General features: G+C 39.3%; 1 protein-coding gene across 4 annotated transcripts in view; it reads left to right on the top strand.

Annotated features, from left to right (window-relative positions):
• Nucleotides 1-2215: 2215 nt before the first annotated feature.
• The window catches only part of TUBGCP5 (tubulin gamma complex component 5), a 106263-nt gene continuing 86454 nt past the window's right edge, over nt 2216-22024 (top strand). For all 4 annotated transcript variants that reach the window (XM_078079022.1, XM_078079021.1, XM_078079020.1 and 1 more), the window contains exons 1-6: nt 2216-2414; nt 4776-4829; nt 4949-5057; nt 20399-20492; nt 20891-20970; nt 21374-21509. In XM_078079022.1, coding sequence (XP_077935148.1) covers nt 2269-2414; nt 4776-4829; nt 4949-5057; nt 20399-20492; nt 20891-20970; nt 21374-21509 — 619 coding nt within the window. In that variant the 5' untranslated portion in view covers nt 2216-2268. The remainder of the gene's footprint in view (nt 2415-4775; nt 4830-4948; nt 5058-20398; nt 20493-20890; nt 20971-21373; nt 21510-22024) is intronic.

Below are 22024 nucleotides of genomic sequence, written 5' to 3'. Positions count from 1 at the left end.
GGTCCTGGTATTAGGAGCTCTACCCAAAAAGTTTCTAACTCCCCCTCCAAAGACCAGGACCAGCCCGCTTAGTACTGGCCTGGGGAGTACACTCTGCTGGCCACAAGTCCCATATGAGTCCTGACCATTGGCCCTGTCTCCCCAAAACATTTCCAATTTCTTTTCCAGAGGTAGGCACTGCCTCAGGCTGGCCATGGATGAAGAGAAGGGCATTGCATCTCCTCCAAATTTTTAAGTCCCCTTCAGAAGCCAGTACAGACTTGAGTAGGCATGCAGGTCTGTAATAAGAATCCCCAGACTGGCATAGTCCCATGTGTGGCACATTTGACAGAAACACACTTTAAATATTTCTAAGACCCTTCAAGGAAGTGTGTGGGGGGAGTACTGGGACAGGGTGGACAAGTAGGGTGAGGATGGCGTTTTGGGCCAGGCTGCAGTCATGCATGGAGCCCAGCCTTTGCATGCACTTCCAGAAAATGTATCTAAGTGCCATTCTGGAGGACAGCTCTGATCCAGGTCAGCAAGGGACAAGTGGCAGTGTGCCTGGCTTGTTTGCTGTCCTATCTTCATATGTACTTCCCAAAAATGTTTCCATGTCCACTACATTAGGGGTGACCAGCAAGGGCCAGCCTTAGAGGTCTACAGAAGGTATCTAGAGCCCTGTGGTATTTTGAATGGGGCTCAGTCATCCAGGGCACCTCTGAAAAATTTTTCCAACTCCCTTTCCAGAAAGGAGACATTGGCCCAGGACAACCAGAAAAGCCCAGGAGAGGGGCTCGGTCTTTAAGAGGTCCAAGTCACTGGGAGCAACCTGTGTAAAGTTTTCTAAGGCTCCCTCCAAGAGCCAAGACCAACTGTCTGGACAAGGAAATGGAGGCACATGCAAGTGTGTGTGCATACTTTGATTTTTAGAGATGTACAGTAAGCAATTGGATTATAGATTTGGGGTACTAAGAAAAATGCAAACTTCTTACACAGATGTGAGAGTTATAAATATAGAGACGATAGGTGAAACTGGAGTAGAAAAGATTCCCCAGGAAGAGTAAAAATCCCCTTCCATAGAACCATTTCTAATACTAAGATTCTCTCCTTGTGAGATTTGTGCAGTCACTGCAGTTTATGTTTCAGGTAGTTGCTATGGTGTCTGAATGGCCCCTCCCAAATTTATATGTTGAAATCTTAATGACCAATGTTTTAGCAGGTTGGGCCTTTGGGAGGTGATCAGGTCATAAGGATGGAGCCCTCATGAATGGGATTAGTGCCCTTATAAAAGAGGCCCCAGTGAGCTCCCTTGCCCCCTTCACCACGTTGAGGACACCACCATAAGTCAGCTCCAGGAAGAGGGCCCTCACCAACCCCATGCTGGCACACTCATCTTGAATTCCAGCCTCCAGAACTGTGAGAAATAAATTTCTGTTGTTTATAAGCCACCTAGCTTGTGGTATTTTGTTTCAATAGCCTAAATGGACTGACAGTGGTGTATCAGCTATCTATTACTACAGTAATGCAATGTAATAAACGACATGAAAACCCAGCAGATCATTAAAAGAAAAAATAGAGGTGTATGTAACAGGTTTCTGGAACGGTTATACACAATATTGAACAGAAAGTCAGTTCAAAGGTACAGCTTTAATTAAGAACAACAAAGACAATACTCCATCTTTGATCAACAAGGATTATAAAATCGCCTTTGGCTGCTCCCAATCACAGTGAAGCAGCGCTCAGCCTATCTGCCTCTGCCAGACAAGCCTCTTTGCTGGCACCTGCTGTAGTGTGGACCATGTAGTGTGACCTGAGTAGACAAAATGAAACTGAGAGATCATTAGAGATCACCCTAGAACGAGAAACTAAAGCTGGGATAAGAATGGACAACTAACTGGTCATGGTACCTGAAAAGGCAGGTGCAAATAGGTACACTGAATGAAAACTAACTGGCTGCTCTCAAAATATCATAAGTTAAACCACCAACTAAGGTTAGCCAGAGATTATTATTATTAATTATATTATTGTTGTTGTTGTTGTTGTTGTTATTAATAATCTAACGCTTAATTCTTTGAAGACGCTCCTTAACGTACGGAGCTGAGACTGGAAAACGCAGCCCAACCGGAACCTCCAACAAGGACCAGCACGGACACTCAACGCAGCAGAAGCGCGAACTCTCGCGACAGCGTCCTGAGCCTCTCGGAGGCGCAAATCCTCGGGAGCGTGAACTCTCGCGAGAGCGGACACAACTTCGCAGAGGCGGGTTGCTTCAGGACTTTCCGCAGAATGTCTCGCCCGGCGCTACCTTGGGGACACCTGGACCCGCAGCAGGAGCGTGATGTTCGCGAGCTCGTTCGCCATGTGGCGGGCCTTCAGGACGAGGCGGACCCCAACTTCCAGCTCGCCCTGCACTTTGTTTGGTCCAACTTCAGGTGTGGGGCGCGGCTCTCTGGCCGAAGCTAGGGACAGGAAGGGGTCAAGCGGTATCCGGGGCGCGCGGCCGGGTTTCCCCACCCCTAGCAAAGATCTCGCGCGCCCTGCTGCTCCTGCAGCAGCTTGGTGACTTAATGCCCCCTGGATCCCTGTCGCGTGTAACACACGCATACTGAAATAGTGGGTTGTGGGTTGTTGAGGGTCGGCCTTATTCTTAGAAGCGCGCTTCTAGAGAACGGGTCTGTGTCTGTTCTGTTCCTTGTCCCACCCGCTGCGCTTAGCACGGTACGCTGCAGATCATTTTTTGAATGCATAGGTAAGTGAAGTTTTAGAGCAGAATAATGGTCACACTCAACACTGTATTCTTACTGATTCCCTATCTCTTCTCGGGCCACTCCAGATTTCTCTTAGCTTGGTCTTTTTTTTAATTTTTCCAAAACACACAGCATAATACACTGGATAACTTATATGTTGTTTACTGTTTGTCTCCTCCACCCCTGTCTCCAGCTAGAATCTAAGTTCCACGAGGTTAGGGTTCTTGGTCTGTTTTGTTCCTTTCTTATCCCAACACCTAGAACAGTTCCTGGCACATAGTCCTCAGCCACCCAATAATACAACTTCTAATACAATTTCTCATGTAATTTTTCAAGATTTATCTGGTTTAGATACTTAGGTGAAGTCAGAGCTTTTATTTTTATTTATGGAAGATGTAAATTAGACAGTACTGTCATGATCATTATCTGTAATGGAATTATTACTAAGAGAATGTTCATCAATGTTAATATTCTGCCTATTTAATTTCAGTAGAAATCTTCTTTTTTAATAAAGATTTTATTTATTTATTTGTCAGAGAGAGAGCACAAGCAGGGAGAGTGGCAGGCAGAGGGAGAAACAGGCTTCCCCCTGAGCATGGAGCACAATGATGGACTTCATCCCAGAACCCTGGGATCATGACCTGAGCCGAAGGCAGATGCTTAACTGACTGAGCCACCCAAGCGTCACTTCAGTAGAAATCTTGAATAGTAAACAGTTTCTCAGTATCTGTAATCTTGAATATCAGCCTTAACAATCATACATACAGCGACTACTTGGTTTATAATGAGAACAGTGAGTCTAAAAGCTCACCAAGTTTCTGAAATAATAAACTCACTTCTTAAGTGTAATATAAATATAACTGTCTGAATAGGTCATATAAGATGGAAATTTAAGTGCTGTATCCCAAATAATTTCTCAATGGCATTAAGTAGATGGACATCATTTTAGACTTGGGAGAGACATTAGAGTTTATTAGCTCCTTTTACACATTGAGAAACCAAATGATAAAGAGAAACTAAATGAAAATAGGTTAAAGTAGTGTTCTACTCAGCCATTTACTGGATAGAATTAGATATATTATTTAGTAGTGTAAATTACTTCTTTTAAATACAGATTGTTGTCTCTGATACTAAAAAAAATGGAAAACAAGAGTTGGTTGAGCTATACTACAATTTTATAATGCTTTAATCCATCAGAAAAATGAACTATTCATGTTTGCTTTTTTTAAAATTGTGGCCATGTTCTAGGCCCTAGAAATTCAGATAAGTGAGGTATAGCTACTATCCTAAAGGGAGACAGAGACAAAGTTAATTACATATGATGTAGAATAGGAGTTTTTAACCTGAGAGCCTAAAGATAGAATTCAGGTGTTATGAATTTGGACAAGAAAAAAATTACACTAACCTCTAACTAAAAAGTAGCATTTTCTTAAATTATGAATGAAAGCAACAAGCAATACTGGTTTACCTATGACTGTGTCAAAGGTAGAAATCACATAGTTCACATCATAAAGCTGTGGCAGATATTTCTAAATATTTTTTACTGTTACTTTAATGATAGTTATGGATCCACTGCTAGAACTTGTTATTTAATGCTTAAAAATAAATATGTCTCTTACTATATCAGCAAACTTTAAAAAATACTTCACAACTATATTTCAGTATACTTGGTTTTCTTTGTATCTCATTTTATGATTTAAAAACATTATTTTGTGAAGGGATCCCTAAACTTCACTGGGCTTCACTATGGCATAAAAAGATTAGGAACCCCTGCTATAGAATGTGCTATGCTGGACTTAGTTGCAGGGCATTATGGGAAGATGAAGAAATCAGAGGACAAAGGCTAAGGATGACCTGTGCTTGAGCAGTCTCCAAGACCACTGAGTGGCTGTTTGCCTGGATGGTAGAGGTGATATGAGGAGAGAAGTGCACTCCTGGGAATATTATTGCTGAATATAGGGTATCCATAGGGATATGGAGGGCTCTGTGAATAGTCCACTTAGCTATATGACAAGATTCGTAAAAGAATTGCATTTTATCTTTTAGATTTCATCGTTTCTTGGATGTTAACAGCCACAAAGTAGAAAAGACAATAGAAGGGTAAGTTAGTTTTATATATATGTATGTATGTATATATTCAGAAATATATGTATTTACTTGTAGATCTTTTTATTAATGTAAGTTTATAACTATCAGTTTATTTTTTAAATATATTTTAGAATTTATGAAAAATTCATCATTCATTCTGATCTCAGCAAAGCTGCTAGTTGGAAGAGATTAACTGAAGAATTTCTAAATGCATCACTTCTGAGCATAAAGGAAATAAAGGTATGCATTATATTGTGACATCTCCTGAGTATTTTACTGTTTCCAATCTATTATCATCAACTTTTTTCTGTTACTATTTAAACATTCATTCTATTTTATAATTATCTGCTAATTGGAGCAGAACCTTCTGGAAATTGACTTAAACATTGTCATCAAACCCAGTGTACCTCAGGCTTATGATCAATGAAAAAGCATGTTCTTGTTTAATTGTCTTCTTAGCCGAACCTACTGTGGAAATTGAGATTAGAGATTGGCACAAATAATAGCACTGTCTGGCTATCTTAAAACTTTTTAATGGCTTTTCAGCACTTGCTAATAATAACTACTTATGTAATGCTAACCAAATGCCATGTACTATCCTAAGCACATTCATACTCAGTTGTGGGTCTCTAAGATTACCCCTAGACTTGAAGATTCACTAGAAGGATTCACAGAACTTTAAAACACTGCTATCCTCACTTTTAGGTTTATTATAGTAAAAGGATACGGATATAAAATGAACAAAGGGAAAAGATACATAGGATAAAGTTCAGAAGAAACAAGGTATAAGCTTCCAGGTGTGCCTTCCCAGTGGAGTTGTATGAGGATGCACTTAATTCTCCCAGTGATAATGTATGACAACATGTGCAAAGTGTTGCAAACCAAAGAAGTTCACCTGAGGCTTGGTGTCTAGCATTTTGGTTGGGGGTCAGTCACATGGATGTGCAGTGTCATGTGGCTGACCATAGCTCTTCAGTCTCCAACCTCTCAGAGGTCAAACCAAGGACCTCAGGCATAAGCAAATGCATTCACTGTAAGTCACATTGTTAGCATAAGCTAACTAGTCAAATTGATACTGCATGGCCCAAAGCCTCTGGCATACAGAAACATTCTTCTCAGCAGGATATTCCAAGGGCTCAGAGGTTATCTCAGGAAGTAGTCACGGGCCAGTCCTAAAGACCTTTGAGATGTTCAGAGTTTGGGCAACTCAAGCTTCCTGAGTAAACCTTTTATTGTGCACATATATTAACTCATCCTCACAATAAACACTGTGAGGTATTGTGTAATTGTTAGGCTTTCCTTTTGTCTACACTGTGGGAAGTGGTAAGGAAGAGCACTTACTATCAATAAACTGTCAATTTAAGGAAAGAAAGGCTATAAAAATATTTCTGGAAGAGAGCTGCCTAGAGCTCTGAATCCATGCCATAATGATTAGAAACACACGTGTGTGTATTATTCCCGTAAGGACCATTTTGAAAGCGGAGGTAAATCTTTTTTAGATCTTTTCTTGATTTATTTTATATAGCTTCTTGGATAGACTTTAGACTTTAGAGTTTAATAATTTAGACCCTATGACACCATAATACTAATTTTTAAAAAAATGGCAGGGCACCTGGGTGGCTCAGTCGATTAAGCATCCAACTCTTGATCTCAGCTCAGGTTTTGATCTCAGGGTCATGGGTTCAAGCCCCGCATTGGGCTCTACACTGGTGTGGATTTTTTTAAGATTTTATTTATTTGAGAGAGAGAGACAGAGCACAAGTGGGGTTAGTGGAAGGGGGAGAGGGACAGGCAGACTGGGATCATGACCCAAGCTGAAGTCAAATGCTTAACTGACTGAGCCACCCAGACACCTCTGGGCTTGGAGCCTTCCTTAAAAAACAAACAAACAAAAAAAAACTCGTGCAGCTACTCTGGAAAACACTGTGGAGGTTCCTAAAAAAAGTTAAAAATAGAATTACCCTATGACCCAGCACTACTATGTATTTATCCAGAGGATACAAACATAGTGATTTGAAGGGGCACATGCACCCCAATGTTTATAGCAGCAATGTCCACAATACTCAAACTATGGAAAGAGCCCAGATGTCCATTGCTAGATGGATGGATAAAGAAAATGTGGTATATATATGCGATGGAATATTACTCAGTCATCAAAAAAATGAAATCTTGCCATTTGTAACAACGTGGATGGAACTAGAGGGTGCTATGCTAAACGAAATGTCAGTAAAAGACAAATACCATATGATTTCACTCATGTGGAATTTAAGAAACAAAACAGATGAACTTAGGGGAAGAGAAGGAAAAATAAAGTAAGATAAAAACAGAGAGGGAGACAAACCATAAGAAACTCTTAATTATAGGGAACAAACTGAGGGTTGCTGGAGGGGAGCTGGGTGGGGGGATGGGGTAATTGGGTGATGGGCATTAAGGAGGGCACTTGATGTAAGGAGCACTGGGTGTTCTATGCAACTGATGATTCACTAAATTCTACCCCTGAAATTAATAGTATACTATGTATTAACTTAATTGAATTTAAATAAAAAAATACATAAAAATAAATAATAATAATGGCAAGCATTTTTTTTGTATTTTATTTTATTTTTTTATTTTTTTAATTTTATTATGTTATGTTAGTCACCATATGATACATCATCAGTTTTTGATGTGGTGATCCACGATCCATTGTTTTCGTATAACACCCGGTGCTCCATGCAGTATGTGCCCTTCTTAATACCCATCACCGGGCTAACCAATGCCCCCTCCTCCCTCCCCTCTAAAACCCTGTTTGTTTCTCAGAGTCCATAGTCTCTCATGGTTCATCTCTCCCTCCAATTTCCACCCCCTTCATTTTTCCCTTCCTTCTCCTAATGTCCTCCATGCTATTCCTTATGTTCCACAAATAAGTGAAACCATATGATAATTGACTTTCTCTGCTTGACTTACTTCACTTGGCATAATCTCCTCCAGTCCCATCCATGTGGATGTAAAAGTTGGGTATTCATCCTTTCTGATGGCTGAGTAATATTCCATTGTATATATGGACCACATCTTTATCCATTCATCTGTTGAAGGGCATCTCGGCTCTTTCCACAGTTTGGCTATTGCGGACATGGCTGCTATGAACATTGGGGTGCATATGGCCCTTCTTTTCACTACATCTGTGTCTTTGGGGTAAATACCCAGTAGTGCAATTGCTGGGTCATAGGGTAGCTCTATTTTTAAACTTTTGAGGCACCTCCACACTATTTTCCAAAGTGGCTGTACCAACTTGCATTCCACCAACAGTGTAAGAGGGTTCCCCTTTCTCCACAACCTCTCCAACATTTGCTGTTTCTTTCCCTGTCCATTTTTGCCATTCTAACTGGTGTAAGGTGGTATCTCAATGTGCTTTTGATTTGAATTTCCCTGATGGCTAATGATGATGAACATTTTTTCATGTGTCTGTTAGCCATTTGTATGTCTTCTTCAGAGAAGTGTCTTTTCATATCTTCTGCAATGGCAAACATTTTTAGAGCACTTGATGCATGTGAGGCTCTCTTAGTCCCATAAAGACTATATTCAGTAGGTATTATTCCTATACTCATTTTGGCAAGGCATGCCTTAATCTCAGTCTCATTTGTACCAATGAAAATGCTTGTGTTATACAGAATAATTAAATGAAAGAAACCGTGAGTGTCACTTCTGATTCCTCCTTTGACCTTTTCATTGCCATCCCTGGTCATTTTTCTGTACATTCCCTGAACACAGGGGAACCACATTCCCTTGCTCTGCTGTGGCACATCTTATATCCTCTACTTTGCTGCTCTTCCCCTTCTCTCCTGCCTGAGAAATCTCATCTTTTAATATTAAATTCGAGTGTGGTTTATATAGATACTCTGTATTTCAGTTGTTTATTATGTTTGTTATTGTTTATTTCCTGATGATAAACATTTTTTCATGTGTCTGTTAGCCATTTGTATGTCTTCTTCAGAGAAGTGTCTTTTCATATCTTCTGCCCATTTTTTGACTTGATTATTTGTTTTTTGGGTGTTGAGTTTGAGAAGTTCTTTATAGATCTTGGATACCAGCCCTTTATCTGTAGTGTCATTTGCAAATATCTTCTCCCATTCTGTGGGTTGCCTCTTTGTTTTGTTGACTGTTTCCTTTGCTGTGCAGAAGCTTTTTATCTTGATGAAGTCCCAAAAGTTCATATTTGCTTTTGTTTCACTAGCTTTTGGAGCTGTATCTTGAAAGAAGTTGCTGTGGCCGATGTCAAAGAGGTTACTGCCTATGTTCTCCTCTAGGATTTTGATGGATTCCTGTCCCACATTGAGGTCTTTCATCCATTTTGAGTTTATCTTTTTGTATGGTGTTAGAGAATGGTCAAGTTTCATTCTTTTGCATGTGGCTGTCCAGTTTTCCCAGCACCATTTATTGAAGAGACTGTCTTTTTTCCATTGCATGTTTTTTCCTGCTTTGTCGAAGATTATTTGACCATAGAGTTGAGGGTCCATGTCTGGGTTCTCTATTCTGTTCCGTTGGTCTATATGTCCGTTTTTGTGCCAGTACTATGCTGTCTTGGTGATCACAGCTTTGTAATATAGCTTGAAATCGAGCAACGTGATGCCCCCAGCTTTGTTTTTCTTTTTCAACATTTCCTTGGCTATTCGGAGTCTTTTCTGATTCCATACAAATTTTAGGATTGTTTGTTCCAGCACTTTGAGGGAAAAATGTCATTGGAATTTTGATCGGGATGGCATTGAAGGTATAGATTGCTCTGGGTAGCATAGACATTTTAACAATGTTTATTCTTCCGATCCATGAGCATCGAATATTTTTCCATCTTTTTGTGTCTTAAATTTCTTTCATGAGTGTTCCGTAGTTCCTAGAGTATAGATCCTTTACCTCTTTGGTTAGGTTTATTCCAAGGTATCTTATGGTTTTTGGTGCTATTGTGAATGGAATCGTTTCTCTAATTTCTCTTTCTACAGTTGCGTTGTTAGTGTATAAGAAAGCAACTGATTTCTGTGCATTGATTTTGTATCCTGCCACATCACTGAATTGCTGTATGAGTTCTAGTGATTTGCAGGTGGAGTCTTTTGGGTTTTCCACGTAAAGTATCATGTCATCTGTGAAAAGAGTTTGACTTCTTCTTTGCCAATTTGAATACCTTTTATTTCTTTTTGTTGTCTGATTGCTGTTGCTAGGACTTCTAGTACTATGTTGAACAATAGTGGCGAGAGTGGGCATCCTTGACGTGTTCCTGATCTTAAGGGAAAGGCTCATAGCTTTTCCCCATTGAGGATGATATTCGCTGTGGGTTTTTCAGAGATGGATTTTATGAACTTGAGGAATGTTCCCTCTATCCCTATAGTCTGAAGAGTTTTAATCAGGAAAGGATGCTGTATTTTGTCAAATGCTTTTTCTGCATCCATTGAGAGGACCATATGGTTCTTGTCTCTCCTCTTATTAATGTGTTCTATCACATTGATTGATTTGAGAATGTTGAACCACCCTTGCATCCTGGGGATAAATCCCACTTGGTCGTGGTGGATGATCCTTTTAATGTATTGTTGGATCCTATTAGCTAGGATTTTGTTGAGGATTTTGGAATCCATATTCATCAGGGATATCGGTCTGAAATTCTCCTTTTTGATGGGGTCTTTGCCTGGTTTGGAGATTAAGGTAATGCTGGCCTCATAGAATGAGTTTGGAAGTTTTCCTTCTTTTTCTATTTTTTGAAACAGCTTCAGTAGAATAGGTATTCTTTCTTCTTTGAATGTTTGGTAGAATTCCCCAGGGAATCCATCAGGCCCTGGACTCTTATTTTTTGGGAGGTTTTTGATCACTGCTTCAATCTTGTTACTGGTTATTGGCCTATTCAGGTTGTCAGTTTCTTCCTGTTTCAGTCTTGGGAGTTTATAGGTTCCAGGAAGGCCTCCATTTCATCCAGATTGCTCAGCTTATTGGCCTATAGTTGTTGATAATAATTTTTAGTAATTGTTTCTATTTCCTTGGTGTTAGTCATCATCTCTCCCCTTTCATTCATAATTTTATTAAATGGGTCCTTTCTCTTTTCTTTTGGGTAAGTCTGGCCAGTGGTTTATCGATCTTATTCTTTCAAAGAACCAGCTTCTAGTTTTCGTTGATCTGATCTACTGTTGTCTGGTTTCTAATTCATTGATCTCTGCTCTAATCTTAATTATTTCTCTTCTAATGCGTGGCTTAGGCATCGTTTGTTGCTTTTTGTCTAGTTCTTTAAGGTGTAGAGTTAGTTGGTGAATTCGGGATTTTTCTGTTTTTTGGAGTGAGGCTTGGATGGCTATGTATTTCCCCCTTAGGACTGCCTTTGCAGTATCCCATAGGTTTTGGACCGTTGTGTTTTTGTTCTCATTGGTTTCCATGAATTGTTTAAGTTCTTCTTTGATTTCCTGGTTGACCCAAACATTCTTTTCTGCAGTATTTCTTTTTTAAAGATTTTCTTTATTTATTTGACAGAGAGAGACACAGCGAGAGAGGGAACATAAGCAGGGTGAGTGGGAGAGGGAGAAGCAGGCTTCCCGCTGAGCAGAGAGCCCAATGTGGGGCTCGATCCCAGGACCCTGGGATCATGACCTGAGTCGAAGGCAGACGCTTAACGACTGAGCCACCCAGGCGCCCCTGACCCAAACATTTTTGAGCAGAGTGGTCTTTAGCTTCCAAGTGTTTGAATTTCTGCCAAATTTCTTCTTGTGATTGAGTTCCAGTTTTAAAACATTGTGGTCTGAGAATATGCAGGGAATAATCTCAATCTTTTGGTATCGCTTGAGACCTGATTTGTGACCCAGCATGTGGTCTATTCTGGAGAAAGTTCCATGTGCACTCAAGAAGAATGAGTATTCTGTTGTTTTAGGGTGGAATGTTCTGTATGTATCTATGAGGTCCATCTGGTCCAGTGTGTCATTCAAAGCTCTTGTTTCCTTGTTGATTTTCTGCTTAGATGATCTGTCCATTGCTGAGAGTGGAGTATTGAGGTCTCCTACAATTAACATATTGTTACCAATATGACTCTTTATTTTGGTTAACAGTTGGCTTATATAGTTGGCTGCTCCCATGTTGGGGGCATAAATATTTACAATTGTTAGATCTTCTTGTTGGATAGACCCTTTAAGAATGATATAGTGTCCTTCTGTGTCTCTAACTACAGTCTTTAGTTTAAAATCTAATTTGTCTGATATAAGAATTGCTACCCCCGCTTTCTTTTGAGGTCCGCCGGCATGGAAGATGGATCTCCATCCCTTCACTTTCAGTCTGGATGTATCTTAGGTTCAAAGTGAGTCTCTTGTAGACAGTGTATGGATGGGTCCTGTCTTTTTATCCAGTCTGCAACCCTGTGATGTTTTATGGGAGCATTTAGGCCGTTCACGTTGAGAGTGATTATTAAAAGATATGAATTAATTGTCATCATGTTGCCTGTGAAGACCTTGTTTTTATAGATTGTCCCTGTAAATTTCTGTTTGTATATCACTCTTGGGGTCTTTCTCCTTTTAAGGAACCCCGCCTTAATGTTTCTGCAGGGCCAGCTTAGTGGTCACATATTCTTTCAGTTTCTGCCAGTCTTGGAAGCTCTGCATCTCTCTATCCATTCTAAATGACAGCCTGCCGGATAAAGTATTCCTGGCTGCATGTTCTTCTCGTTTAGTATCCTGAATATGTCTTGCAAGCCCTTTCTGGCTTGCCAGGTCTCTGTGGATAGGTCTGACGTTATTCTGATGTTCCTCCCTCTGTACGTAAGGAATCTCTTCCCTCTAACTGCCCTTAAGATGGTTTCCTTGGTTCTAAGATTTGCGAGTTTTACTATTTCATGCCGGGGTGTTGGCCTGTTTCCTTGATCTTGGGAGGGGTCCTCTCTGCCTCTAGGACATGAATGTTTGTTTCATTCCCCAGATTAGGGAAGTTCTCAGGTACGATTTGCTCAAATACATCTTCTAGTCCTCTCTCTCTCTCCACTCCCTCCGGGATTCCAATAATTCTGACATTGGATCGCTTCATGGTGTCACTTATTTCTCTGATTCTATTTTCATGGATTCTGAGTTGTTTTTCCCTGGCCTCCTCTTTTCCCTTTTTATCTATTAAATTATCTTCCAGGTCCCTGATTTGTTCTTCTGCCTTACTTACCCTAGCTGTTAGATTATCTAGATTACATTGGATCTCATTGATAGCATTTTTAAGTTCTGCCAATTCAGCTTTCATTTCTGCCCTTAGAGACTCTATGTTGCCATTAATTGATTTCTCCATTCTAGCTATTGTCTTCACAATTGCTAGCCTGAATTCCATCTCCAACATCTTGGTTATATCTGCATCCATTTGTAAATCTGCGGCATAAGTCATAATCTCTGAGTCTTTCCTATTTGGGGGGTTCCTCCTCCTAGTCATTCTGTTGATGGGTGGTTGAAGGAATGTATAGAGTCCAAATTACTGACCACAACCCAAGCAAGATGCACCTGTTTTCTAGGGACCTTAGGGTTGCTGGCCTCTTGTTTTCCCAGCCTGTCTTCTGGGGGAGGGGCCTGCTGCGCTGTTACTCAGCAAACTCAGAGTTGCCCTGCCCCGTTGTGGTGGGGGATGGGCTCAGTGGGAACCGGTTTTTTGGGGCCCTGTTCTCTGGCGGCTTTCCCTGGCGGCTTTCCGTGTCTCTTCCGAGAGTCAGAGCAGAAGAGACTGTTTCCAACCCTCTACCTCAGAGCAGAGAGATCGCAGTCTATTCTTCAGTGAGCACTCCAGGCCACACTATCTCCGTTCCTGTCTGTGCTGCCATAAACTGCAGCGTCGTGGGTTGTGTGCCCCTCGCAGCGCTCCCAGTCCTGCCTCCAGGTGGGGGCACGTCTCTGCCCTTTGTGCTTCTAAAACCGCCAGCACGCGCAACCCCGCCACTCTGGTTTCCATCTAAAGTCCTTTCCCCACCGCTACGGGTCTGCGAACCTGTGCCCTGTCCCCAGCACGGGAGGCTGTCACTCACTGGCAGTGTAGGATCCCCATGGCCAGGCTCCCTCCCGCTGCCGTTTATCCTCTGATATCTGTCCGCAGAATCCCAGCTCCCTGCTTTGTACCTCGAAACCAACCACTTGCGATCTTCTGTTTATAGAGATCCAGATTTATCTTCTTACATCTCAGGCTGATTTCGTGGGTGGTCAGAGTGGTCTGGTAGATATTCAGCTCAATTCCGGAGACCAGTTGGAATAGGGTCCCCTACTCCTCTGCCATCTTTTCCAAAATCGACTTGCTATTAACATTCTTGTAGAACCTGTGTGTGAACGTAATTCTTCACTCTTTTTTGGACAGATTTCTAGGAGTGTAATTGCTGGTTTATATGGTAAGCTTAGGTTCAACCTTTTGAAAAACTGCCTAATTATTTCCCAAAGTGGCTGTATCATTTTATATTCCCCCAAGCAATATATAAGGGTTCCAGTTTCTCTACATCCTTGCCAACACTTGTTCTTAATCTATCTTTTATATTATAGACATCCTAGAGAATATGTGGTAATACATCATTTTGCTTTTGATTTACATTTCCCTAATGACTAAAGATGTTGAGCATTTTTTCATGTGCTTTTTAGCCATTTATATGTCTTCAGTGATGTCTTTTAAAGTCTTTTCCCATTTTGAAATTGGACTGCTTGTCTTCTTACTGAGTCATTAGAGTTGTTTATTTCTCATACAAGTACTTCATCAGAAGAATGATTTACAAATATTTTCTTCCAGTCTCCAGCTTGTCTTTTCATTTCCTTAGTGGTGTTTTTTTGAAGTTCAAAAGTTTTTCATTTTAATGAAGTTCATTTATCTATTTCTTTCTTTTATGATTTGTGCTTTTGGGGTCATATCTTAAGAACTCTTTGCCTAACCCAAAGCTAAAAGACTTTTTTCCTGTCTTTTCTTCTAGCAGTTTAAGCACTTGCATTTCAATCTATGTTTTATTATGAGTTAATTGTTGTAAATGTTGTGAGGAAAGGATCTAAATTAAATTTTTTTTTACCTTCAGCTATTCAATTTTCCCATCACCATTTGTTGAAAAAACTATTCTTTACCTATTGAATTGTCTTGGCAACTTTGTCAGAAACAAATTGGACATAAATATAAGGATTTATTTCTGGACTTTGAATTGTGTCACTAATTTATATGCCTATTCTTACACAAATACCACACTGCATTTATTATTGTAGCTTTACAGTGAGTTTTAGAATCAGGTAATATAAGTACTGCAACTTTTTTCAAAACCGTTTTGTGTATTCTAGACCCTTTGAATTTCCATGCACATTTTAGGATTAGCTAAATTTCTACAAAAAGCCTTGTCAGATTTTGTCAGGGATTGCATTGAATCAGTAGATCATTTGGGAAGTATTGCTCTCATTGTTTGAATTGTATCCCCAGAAAAGATATGTTCTCAAGTCCTATTTCCTGATATCTGTGAATATGACCTTATTATAGGGTCTTTGACAATGTAAGCAAGTTGAAATGAAGTCAAACTGGCTAATCCAGTGATTGGTATCCTTATAAGACAATAGAAATTTGAACAGAGATACACACAGGGTGAACATGCTATAATGGAGGCAGAGATTGGAGCCATGCAGCTTCAAATCAAGGAACCCTAAGGATTTGTGGCAACCACAGAAGCTGGAAGAGGCAAGGAAGGATTCTTCCCTCAAGCTTTCAGATTGAGCATGGCCCTGCTGATGGCTTGATCTCAGACTTCTAGCCCCAAGAACTGAAAAAGAATAAATTCCTTTTGTTTTAAGCCATGCAGTTTGTAGAATTTTGTTATGGTGGCCCAAGGAAACTACTACACAGTCTTACCAATATTAAATCTAAATATTAAATAATTAAATCTGTGAGTGTGAACTCTGATTTATTTAGATTATCTTTATTTTTCTCAGCAATTTTATTTTTCCAGGTACAGATATTTCATTTCTAATGTTTACTCCTAAATATTTTATTCTATTTGGTGCTATTATGAACGGAATTGTCTTCTTAATTTCATTTGCAGTTTGCTTTTTGCTAACATATAAAAATATAATTCACTTTTATGTTGATTTTTGTGTAGTTAGCCTTGATAAAGTCATTTATTCTAGTAATTTTCTTCTGGATTCCTTAGTATTTTCTACACTGAGGGTCATGTTATCTCCAAAGATAGTTTGACTTCTTCCTTTCCAGTGTGAAGTGTTTTTGTGCTTTTTGCACTGGCCAGAAGCTTCAGTACAGTGCTGAACAGGAGAGTGGACATTTTTTCCTTGTTCCTAGTCTTAGAGGAAAAGCTTCAGTTTTAACTCTTGATTATGATATTAATTATAGATTTTTCATAGATGCCCTTTATCAGTTTGAAGATGTTATCTTTTATTCCTAGTCTGTTGAGAGTTTTTATCATGATTAAGTGTTGGATATTGTCAAATCTCTTTCTGTACCTTTGAGATAATCATGGGTTTTTTGTTTTGTATTCTCTGAGGTCTTAACTCGAGCTGCCATTATAAAATACCACAGACTGGGTAGCTTAAAAATACAAATTTATTTTCTCATGGTAGTGGAGTCTGGGAGGACTAAGATTAAGGTGCTGGCTGATTCAGTTGCTGGTTATGACTCTGTCTGGCTCATAGATGGCCACCTTCTCTCTGTGTCTTCACATGGCAGAGCTCTCTGGTATCTCTTCTTATCCCATTGGACCAGGGCTTCACCCTTATGAATTAATAACCTCCTGAAAGCCCCATCTGCAAATACCATCACACTGGGGGTTAGAGTTTCAACACAGGAATTTGAGAGGAACACAAACTTTTAGTTCATAACATATGATGTATTATATTAAGTGAGCTTTGGGTGTTAATCTAATTTGTGTGTGGACTGAGAAGTACATTCATACTTAAGGCCATTTTCAAGACTGTCCTGGCTTATATTTTGTGTTGGTTGCATGAACTCATGTTCCATCAGCCAAGGATGTATGGCTGGTTTGGGTCCACTCTAGTCTCTACTATGTACATCACAGCCTAGTCAACCCAAGACATATGGAGAGCTGAAGCAAGCTCTGTGTGGCTGTCGTGCCTCCAGGAATTCCTGATAAACCCTCAACTATTCTGCTGTCCTGCTGCTCAACACACACAGGACTGCAACCACTGACTCCCCACTTCACTTGCCACTGCATTTGCTGCTTTAAGTGACAGCTCTTTGAGTCAAGTGAGACTCTTCCATCAACAGAAGCAAAGCTGCTAGTTTTCATTCCCTGTCTAGTCTGGTTGAACTACAACTGTGATAAAGCTAGGAGGAGGAGGAAAATAGCTCTGGGCAAATATGCCACAAACTCACACAGTTCCACCCTGAGATCATTTTCATGAGTAAATGCTTCTCACCGTTTGTATGCCCTTGCTCCATTGAGAGCACTGAAATGGTTGTCTGGCAATTTTGTCCAGCTTTTAGTTACTTTTAGGGGAGAGGCTTTGAAGACCACTGCCTTCCCATCATGCCAGAAGTGTATCTCTAACCACACTATCTATTATAAATAGTTAGGGATTTATATTATCCATGGAAGTTACTCAGTAAATGACAGTTCACCATTTCCAGGCTCTGAATGATATTTGGCAAAAGAGATTTGGGGTTGTTTGTTCTTCTTGGAAAAATAAGCAAAGACTGACATATTTATAAAACCCCACTGGAACTATGAATTCTAGTTCTTTGTAGCTTTGAGTTTCAAAGAATGTGAAAGTGGAGTATAAGTTAATCCTTAAATATCCTTTGAGACTCAAGACCACCTCTGATATAATGTACAGCACATGGGATTGCTTCTTTCATCATATATATAGGTGTGTTCATTGACTTTCTGCAGAGTAGCAGGGACCATGCAGGGCCTCAGAAGACAGAGACTAGGGGCATGTGGCTGATGTGTAGCTAGAGTCCAACTCTTTACCTTTATCTCTTACGTAAAGAGATGGCATAAAAAACAAGTTAACTTGTATTTTTTTTTTTATTTAAAAGATTTTATTTATTTATTTGACAAAGAGAGAGAGTTAGTGAGAGCAGGAACACAAGCGGGGGAGTGGGAGAGGGAGAAGCAGGCTTTCCGCCGAGCAGGGAGCCTGATGCGGGGCTCGATCCCAGACCCTGGGATCATGACCTGAGCCGAAGGCAGATGCCGAACAACTGAGCCACCCAGGCGCCCCAAGTTAACTTGTATTTTTAAAGTTAAGTAAAATAGTTCATATCTTCTAAATGTAAGTGCCAGAGTCCTAATTCTAAGCAGTCTTCTTTTTCTTTACTACAATTAGTAATTTTGGTCAAAGCATGATATATAGCTGGTTGATAGGCTATGTTTTGACCATTAGTGCTAATTTGTAGTACAGTGATAACCCAATTAATGAGTTCTCTCAGGGTCAAGCTCCTTTATAGATGTTACTCAAAAATAAACAGTGTATAGGAATAGGGAAATGGCATCATTCAGGTCCTCCTCCCATGACCAAGAGTTGCTTTTGTGCATCCCTACACTGCTACAGGGCAATAGTTCTAATCCTTGGCAAAGTAGGGAGGTTTGCAAGGGTGCAGTATGTGCCCTTTCCCTGTACACACTTCCTTCCTCTGTCATTGGTAATTTTCACCTTATTCAGGTGCACAAAATCCAAAAAAAAAAAAATCTGATGCTAGCAATTCTTACTAAATAATAGATTTCTATAGTGGGAGGTGTTTTCTTTAAGTACTTATATTTTAGACTTTTTATTCCACTTTTCTCTGTGGAATAAAAATTCTTTTCTTTGTTAAAGGAATTTCAGGCGTTTCTAGGCAGGTGAGAAATTATCAGAGAAAGGGCAGCTCCTTGAAGTCTTATTAGTGATATATTTCCTGAGCATTCCTAGGAAAGTTTAGCAAGTGTTTACTGTGTCCCTGGCATCATACTAGGTGGTAGGAATACAGAATAAACAATACATGATCATCACTGCCCAGATTTTTAATAGTATTTAATTATAATTATGATAAACATTGTGAAGACATATATAAGGTACTACAGATGGTCCCTGACTTACAGTGGTACAAAAGCAATTCATATTCAGTGGAAATTCAGATTTTGAACTTTGATCTTTTCTCAGGTTAGTGATATGCAGTATGATACTCTCTGGGTGACGCTGGTAGCAAGCCACAGCTCCCAGCCAGCCAGGTGTTCATGAGGGTAAACAATCAGTACACTTACAGCCATTTTGTACCCGGACAACCATTCTGTTTTTCACCTTCAGTACAGTATTCAATAAACTGCATGAGATATTCAGCACTTTATTATTAAATAGGCTTTGCCTTAGATGATTTTGCCCAACTATAGGCTAATATGGGTGTTCTGAGCATGTTCAACATAGGGTAGGCCAGGGGTGCCTGGCTGGCTCAGTCAGTAGAGCATGGGACTCTTGATCTTGGGGTCCTGAGTCCTTATGTTGGGTGTAGAGATTACTTAAAAAAAAAAACAAAAACAAAACAGGGTAAGCCAAGCTATGATGTTCAGTAGGTTAGGTGTATTAAATGCATTTTTGAGTTACAATATTTTCAACTTACAGTGGCTTTCTTGGGATGTAACCCCCTTGTAAGTTGTGGAAGACTTGTATAGAACATACAATAGGAAGAACTCACCTGGTTTTTAGGCATTAGAGACTTACCTTCCTTGAATTTAACCCATCTCTTCTTTCCAGTATAGTTTATGACTTTAGCCCATTTGGGGTATTTTTATTTTTTGGTAACTTTTAAACATGGTTTTTTTTTTTTTTTAAGATTTTATTTTTATTTTTTTATTTTAGAGATAGCACAGGTAGGGGGAGGAGCAGAGCAAGAGGGACAAGCAGACTCTGCAGCGAGTGCAGAGCCGGACACCGGTCCCGATCCCACGACGCTGAGATCATGACCTGAGCCGAAATCAAGAGTCGGATGCTTAACCAACTAAGCCACCTAGGCACCCCAAATATGGTTTTTTAAATATAATTTGTTTTTTTGTTTTTTTTTAACTTAAAGAAAGTTGAAGAATAGTAAGTGAACTCCAGTGTATCCTTTGCTCAGGTTCACTAATCAGTGTGTTTTAATCTGGAATAGTTCCTCAGGCTTTCTTTTTCTTGACCTTGACATTTTTTTTTAAAGATTTTATATATTTATTTGACAGAGACACAGAGAGAGAGGGAACACAAGCAGGGGGAGTGGGAGAGGGAGAAGCAGGCTTCCCGCTGAGCAGAGAGCCCGATGCTGGGCTCGATCCCAGGACCCTGGGATCATTACCTGAGCCGAAGGCAGACGCTTATGACTGAGCCACCCAGGCACCCCTTAACCTTGACATTTTTTAAGAGCACAGGCCAGTTATTTGGTAGCTTGTCCTCAGTTTTGGTATTTCTGACGATTCCTCATTATGATTCAGGTAACGCATTTTTGACATGTTCCTTATATGTACACATTTGAACTCTAAAAAAGGTTTAGAGATTAGGATTTACTTAGATATAATTCATGTTTTCTCAAACTAGAAAAAATATTGGGGACATAACTGACATGGGGTTATCTTTTCTTAAACTAGTTTTGAAAGCTCTCACCAACCTCAGTGATTCATATCTTCATTTTTTGTTTTAAAGACAGATGCACATTATTCCATACTGTCACTTCTTCTGTGTCTATCTGATTCTCCTTCAAACAGCAATTATGTGGAAACACCAAGAGATGAAGTGGGTACGTTGCCAAATGTTTAATATATAACAAAAGTGAAATTGGTTTTATTGCTTAATTATCAGACATTTTATAAAAAGTTGTAAAAATCTATGAAACTAAAATATTTCTGTTGCTTTGGATACAATTGCAATTACAAATCATCATTTAAAATTTAAGTTCTGACTTTAAGTTAAACTACTTTCAATTATATAAAGAGAAAAAATCACTTTTGAAGATAAGTTAAATTTTAAAATGTATTAGAATATCAATTTATTGAGTGTTTCAGTATTTTTGAACTTTGTCATCTCCTGAGTGCCTTTTATTTTGAGTTTTGTTAGACTTTTTTCCTACAGTTTTGGGGGTTTTTTTTCCCCACATATTTTTGATAAAGCTGATGAAATTCTTCTGTTATATTTTAGAAAAGAAAGATGATTTTGACTGGGGAAAATACTTGATGGAAGGTGAAGAAATTGACCTTGGTCCAAATGTAAACACACCAGTAAGTAGCAATAGTTTTGCTATTGAAAATATAAATATATGCCAAGTGATACATTATTTTTGTGGTTCCTTTCACCCTAGAGCAACTTAACTAAAACAAGAATACTCTTCACTAAATTAGAGTAGTTTATTATTAAAGATTTATTAAGATTTTGCACTGAATCAATAGTACTAGGAAGTTGAATGGAATGAATATAAGTATCCTTTAAGGAGTAGCCTTTCATCTTGGGGGTTTTGCCACCAAAAATAATTCTAAGCTATCATAGTAACTTTCAAGACATTTAGAAAAAAGTGCCATCAGGTGTAGTTTTTGCTTTTTTTTTGAAATTTCTTAATCATTTCATCTAAATAGCTCCAGTCACCATACACTCTTAAGGATCAGATGTATTTCCCTTTTTAATCAGAACTGGTCTGAAGACAGTGAAGATGAAGATGATCAACAGCCCTTAAGTAGAGAAGACTCTGGGATTCAGGTGGACAGGACACCGTTAGAAGAACAAGATCAAAACAGAAAACTAGGGCCTCGTGTCAGCTGGAAAGGTACTGTGTATTCTCAGATGCATCATTTTCTTGTAGTAGGACAGGCACGCTTTGGGAATCAGTTCTATGTGATTTAAGTTACTGGTAAGCTCTGCCATCTTCATAATTCTTTTTAAACCATTAGTAGATCTATAGTGTCTAAGAAGTGGCACTACAAAATTAATGTTGAAAAGAGATTTATAGTGAAATTCTGTGTTTTGTTTTGTTTTTATAGTTCTGAGAACTTTACTAGTCCTAAATATTTCAATTTGTTTTTTATTGGAGAAGGGTTGACTTTGCCTAAGTTAGTAACGAAATAAAAGGAGAAAAGATCTATATAATTTAATTTTAAATTGGAATGTTTGAATTTAAGTGAAGAACTGTGAATGGGTACTCTAGAAAGAACTGGAAGCAACCTCAGAGATTAGATTATCTAATCCTACTCCTCATTTTGTAGGTAAGGAAACAAAGTCCGGGTTACATTGGCTTTTCTGTGGTCATGTAGCTGTGACACTAACCCCAGAAGATGGGATATG

The sequence above is a fragment of the Halichoerus grypus genome, chromosome 8 (assembly GCF_964656455.1).
Source record: "Halichoerus grypus chromosome 8, mHalGry1.hap1.1, whole genome shotgun sequence".
NCBI classification, from domain to species: domain Eukaryota; kingdom Metazoa; phylum Chordata; class Mammalia; order Carnivora; family Phocidae; genus Halichoerus; species Halichoerus grypus.
This window is presented reverse-complemented; position numbering and strand designations above follow the sequence as displayed.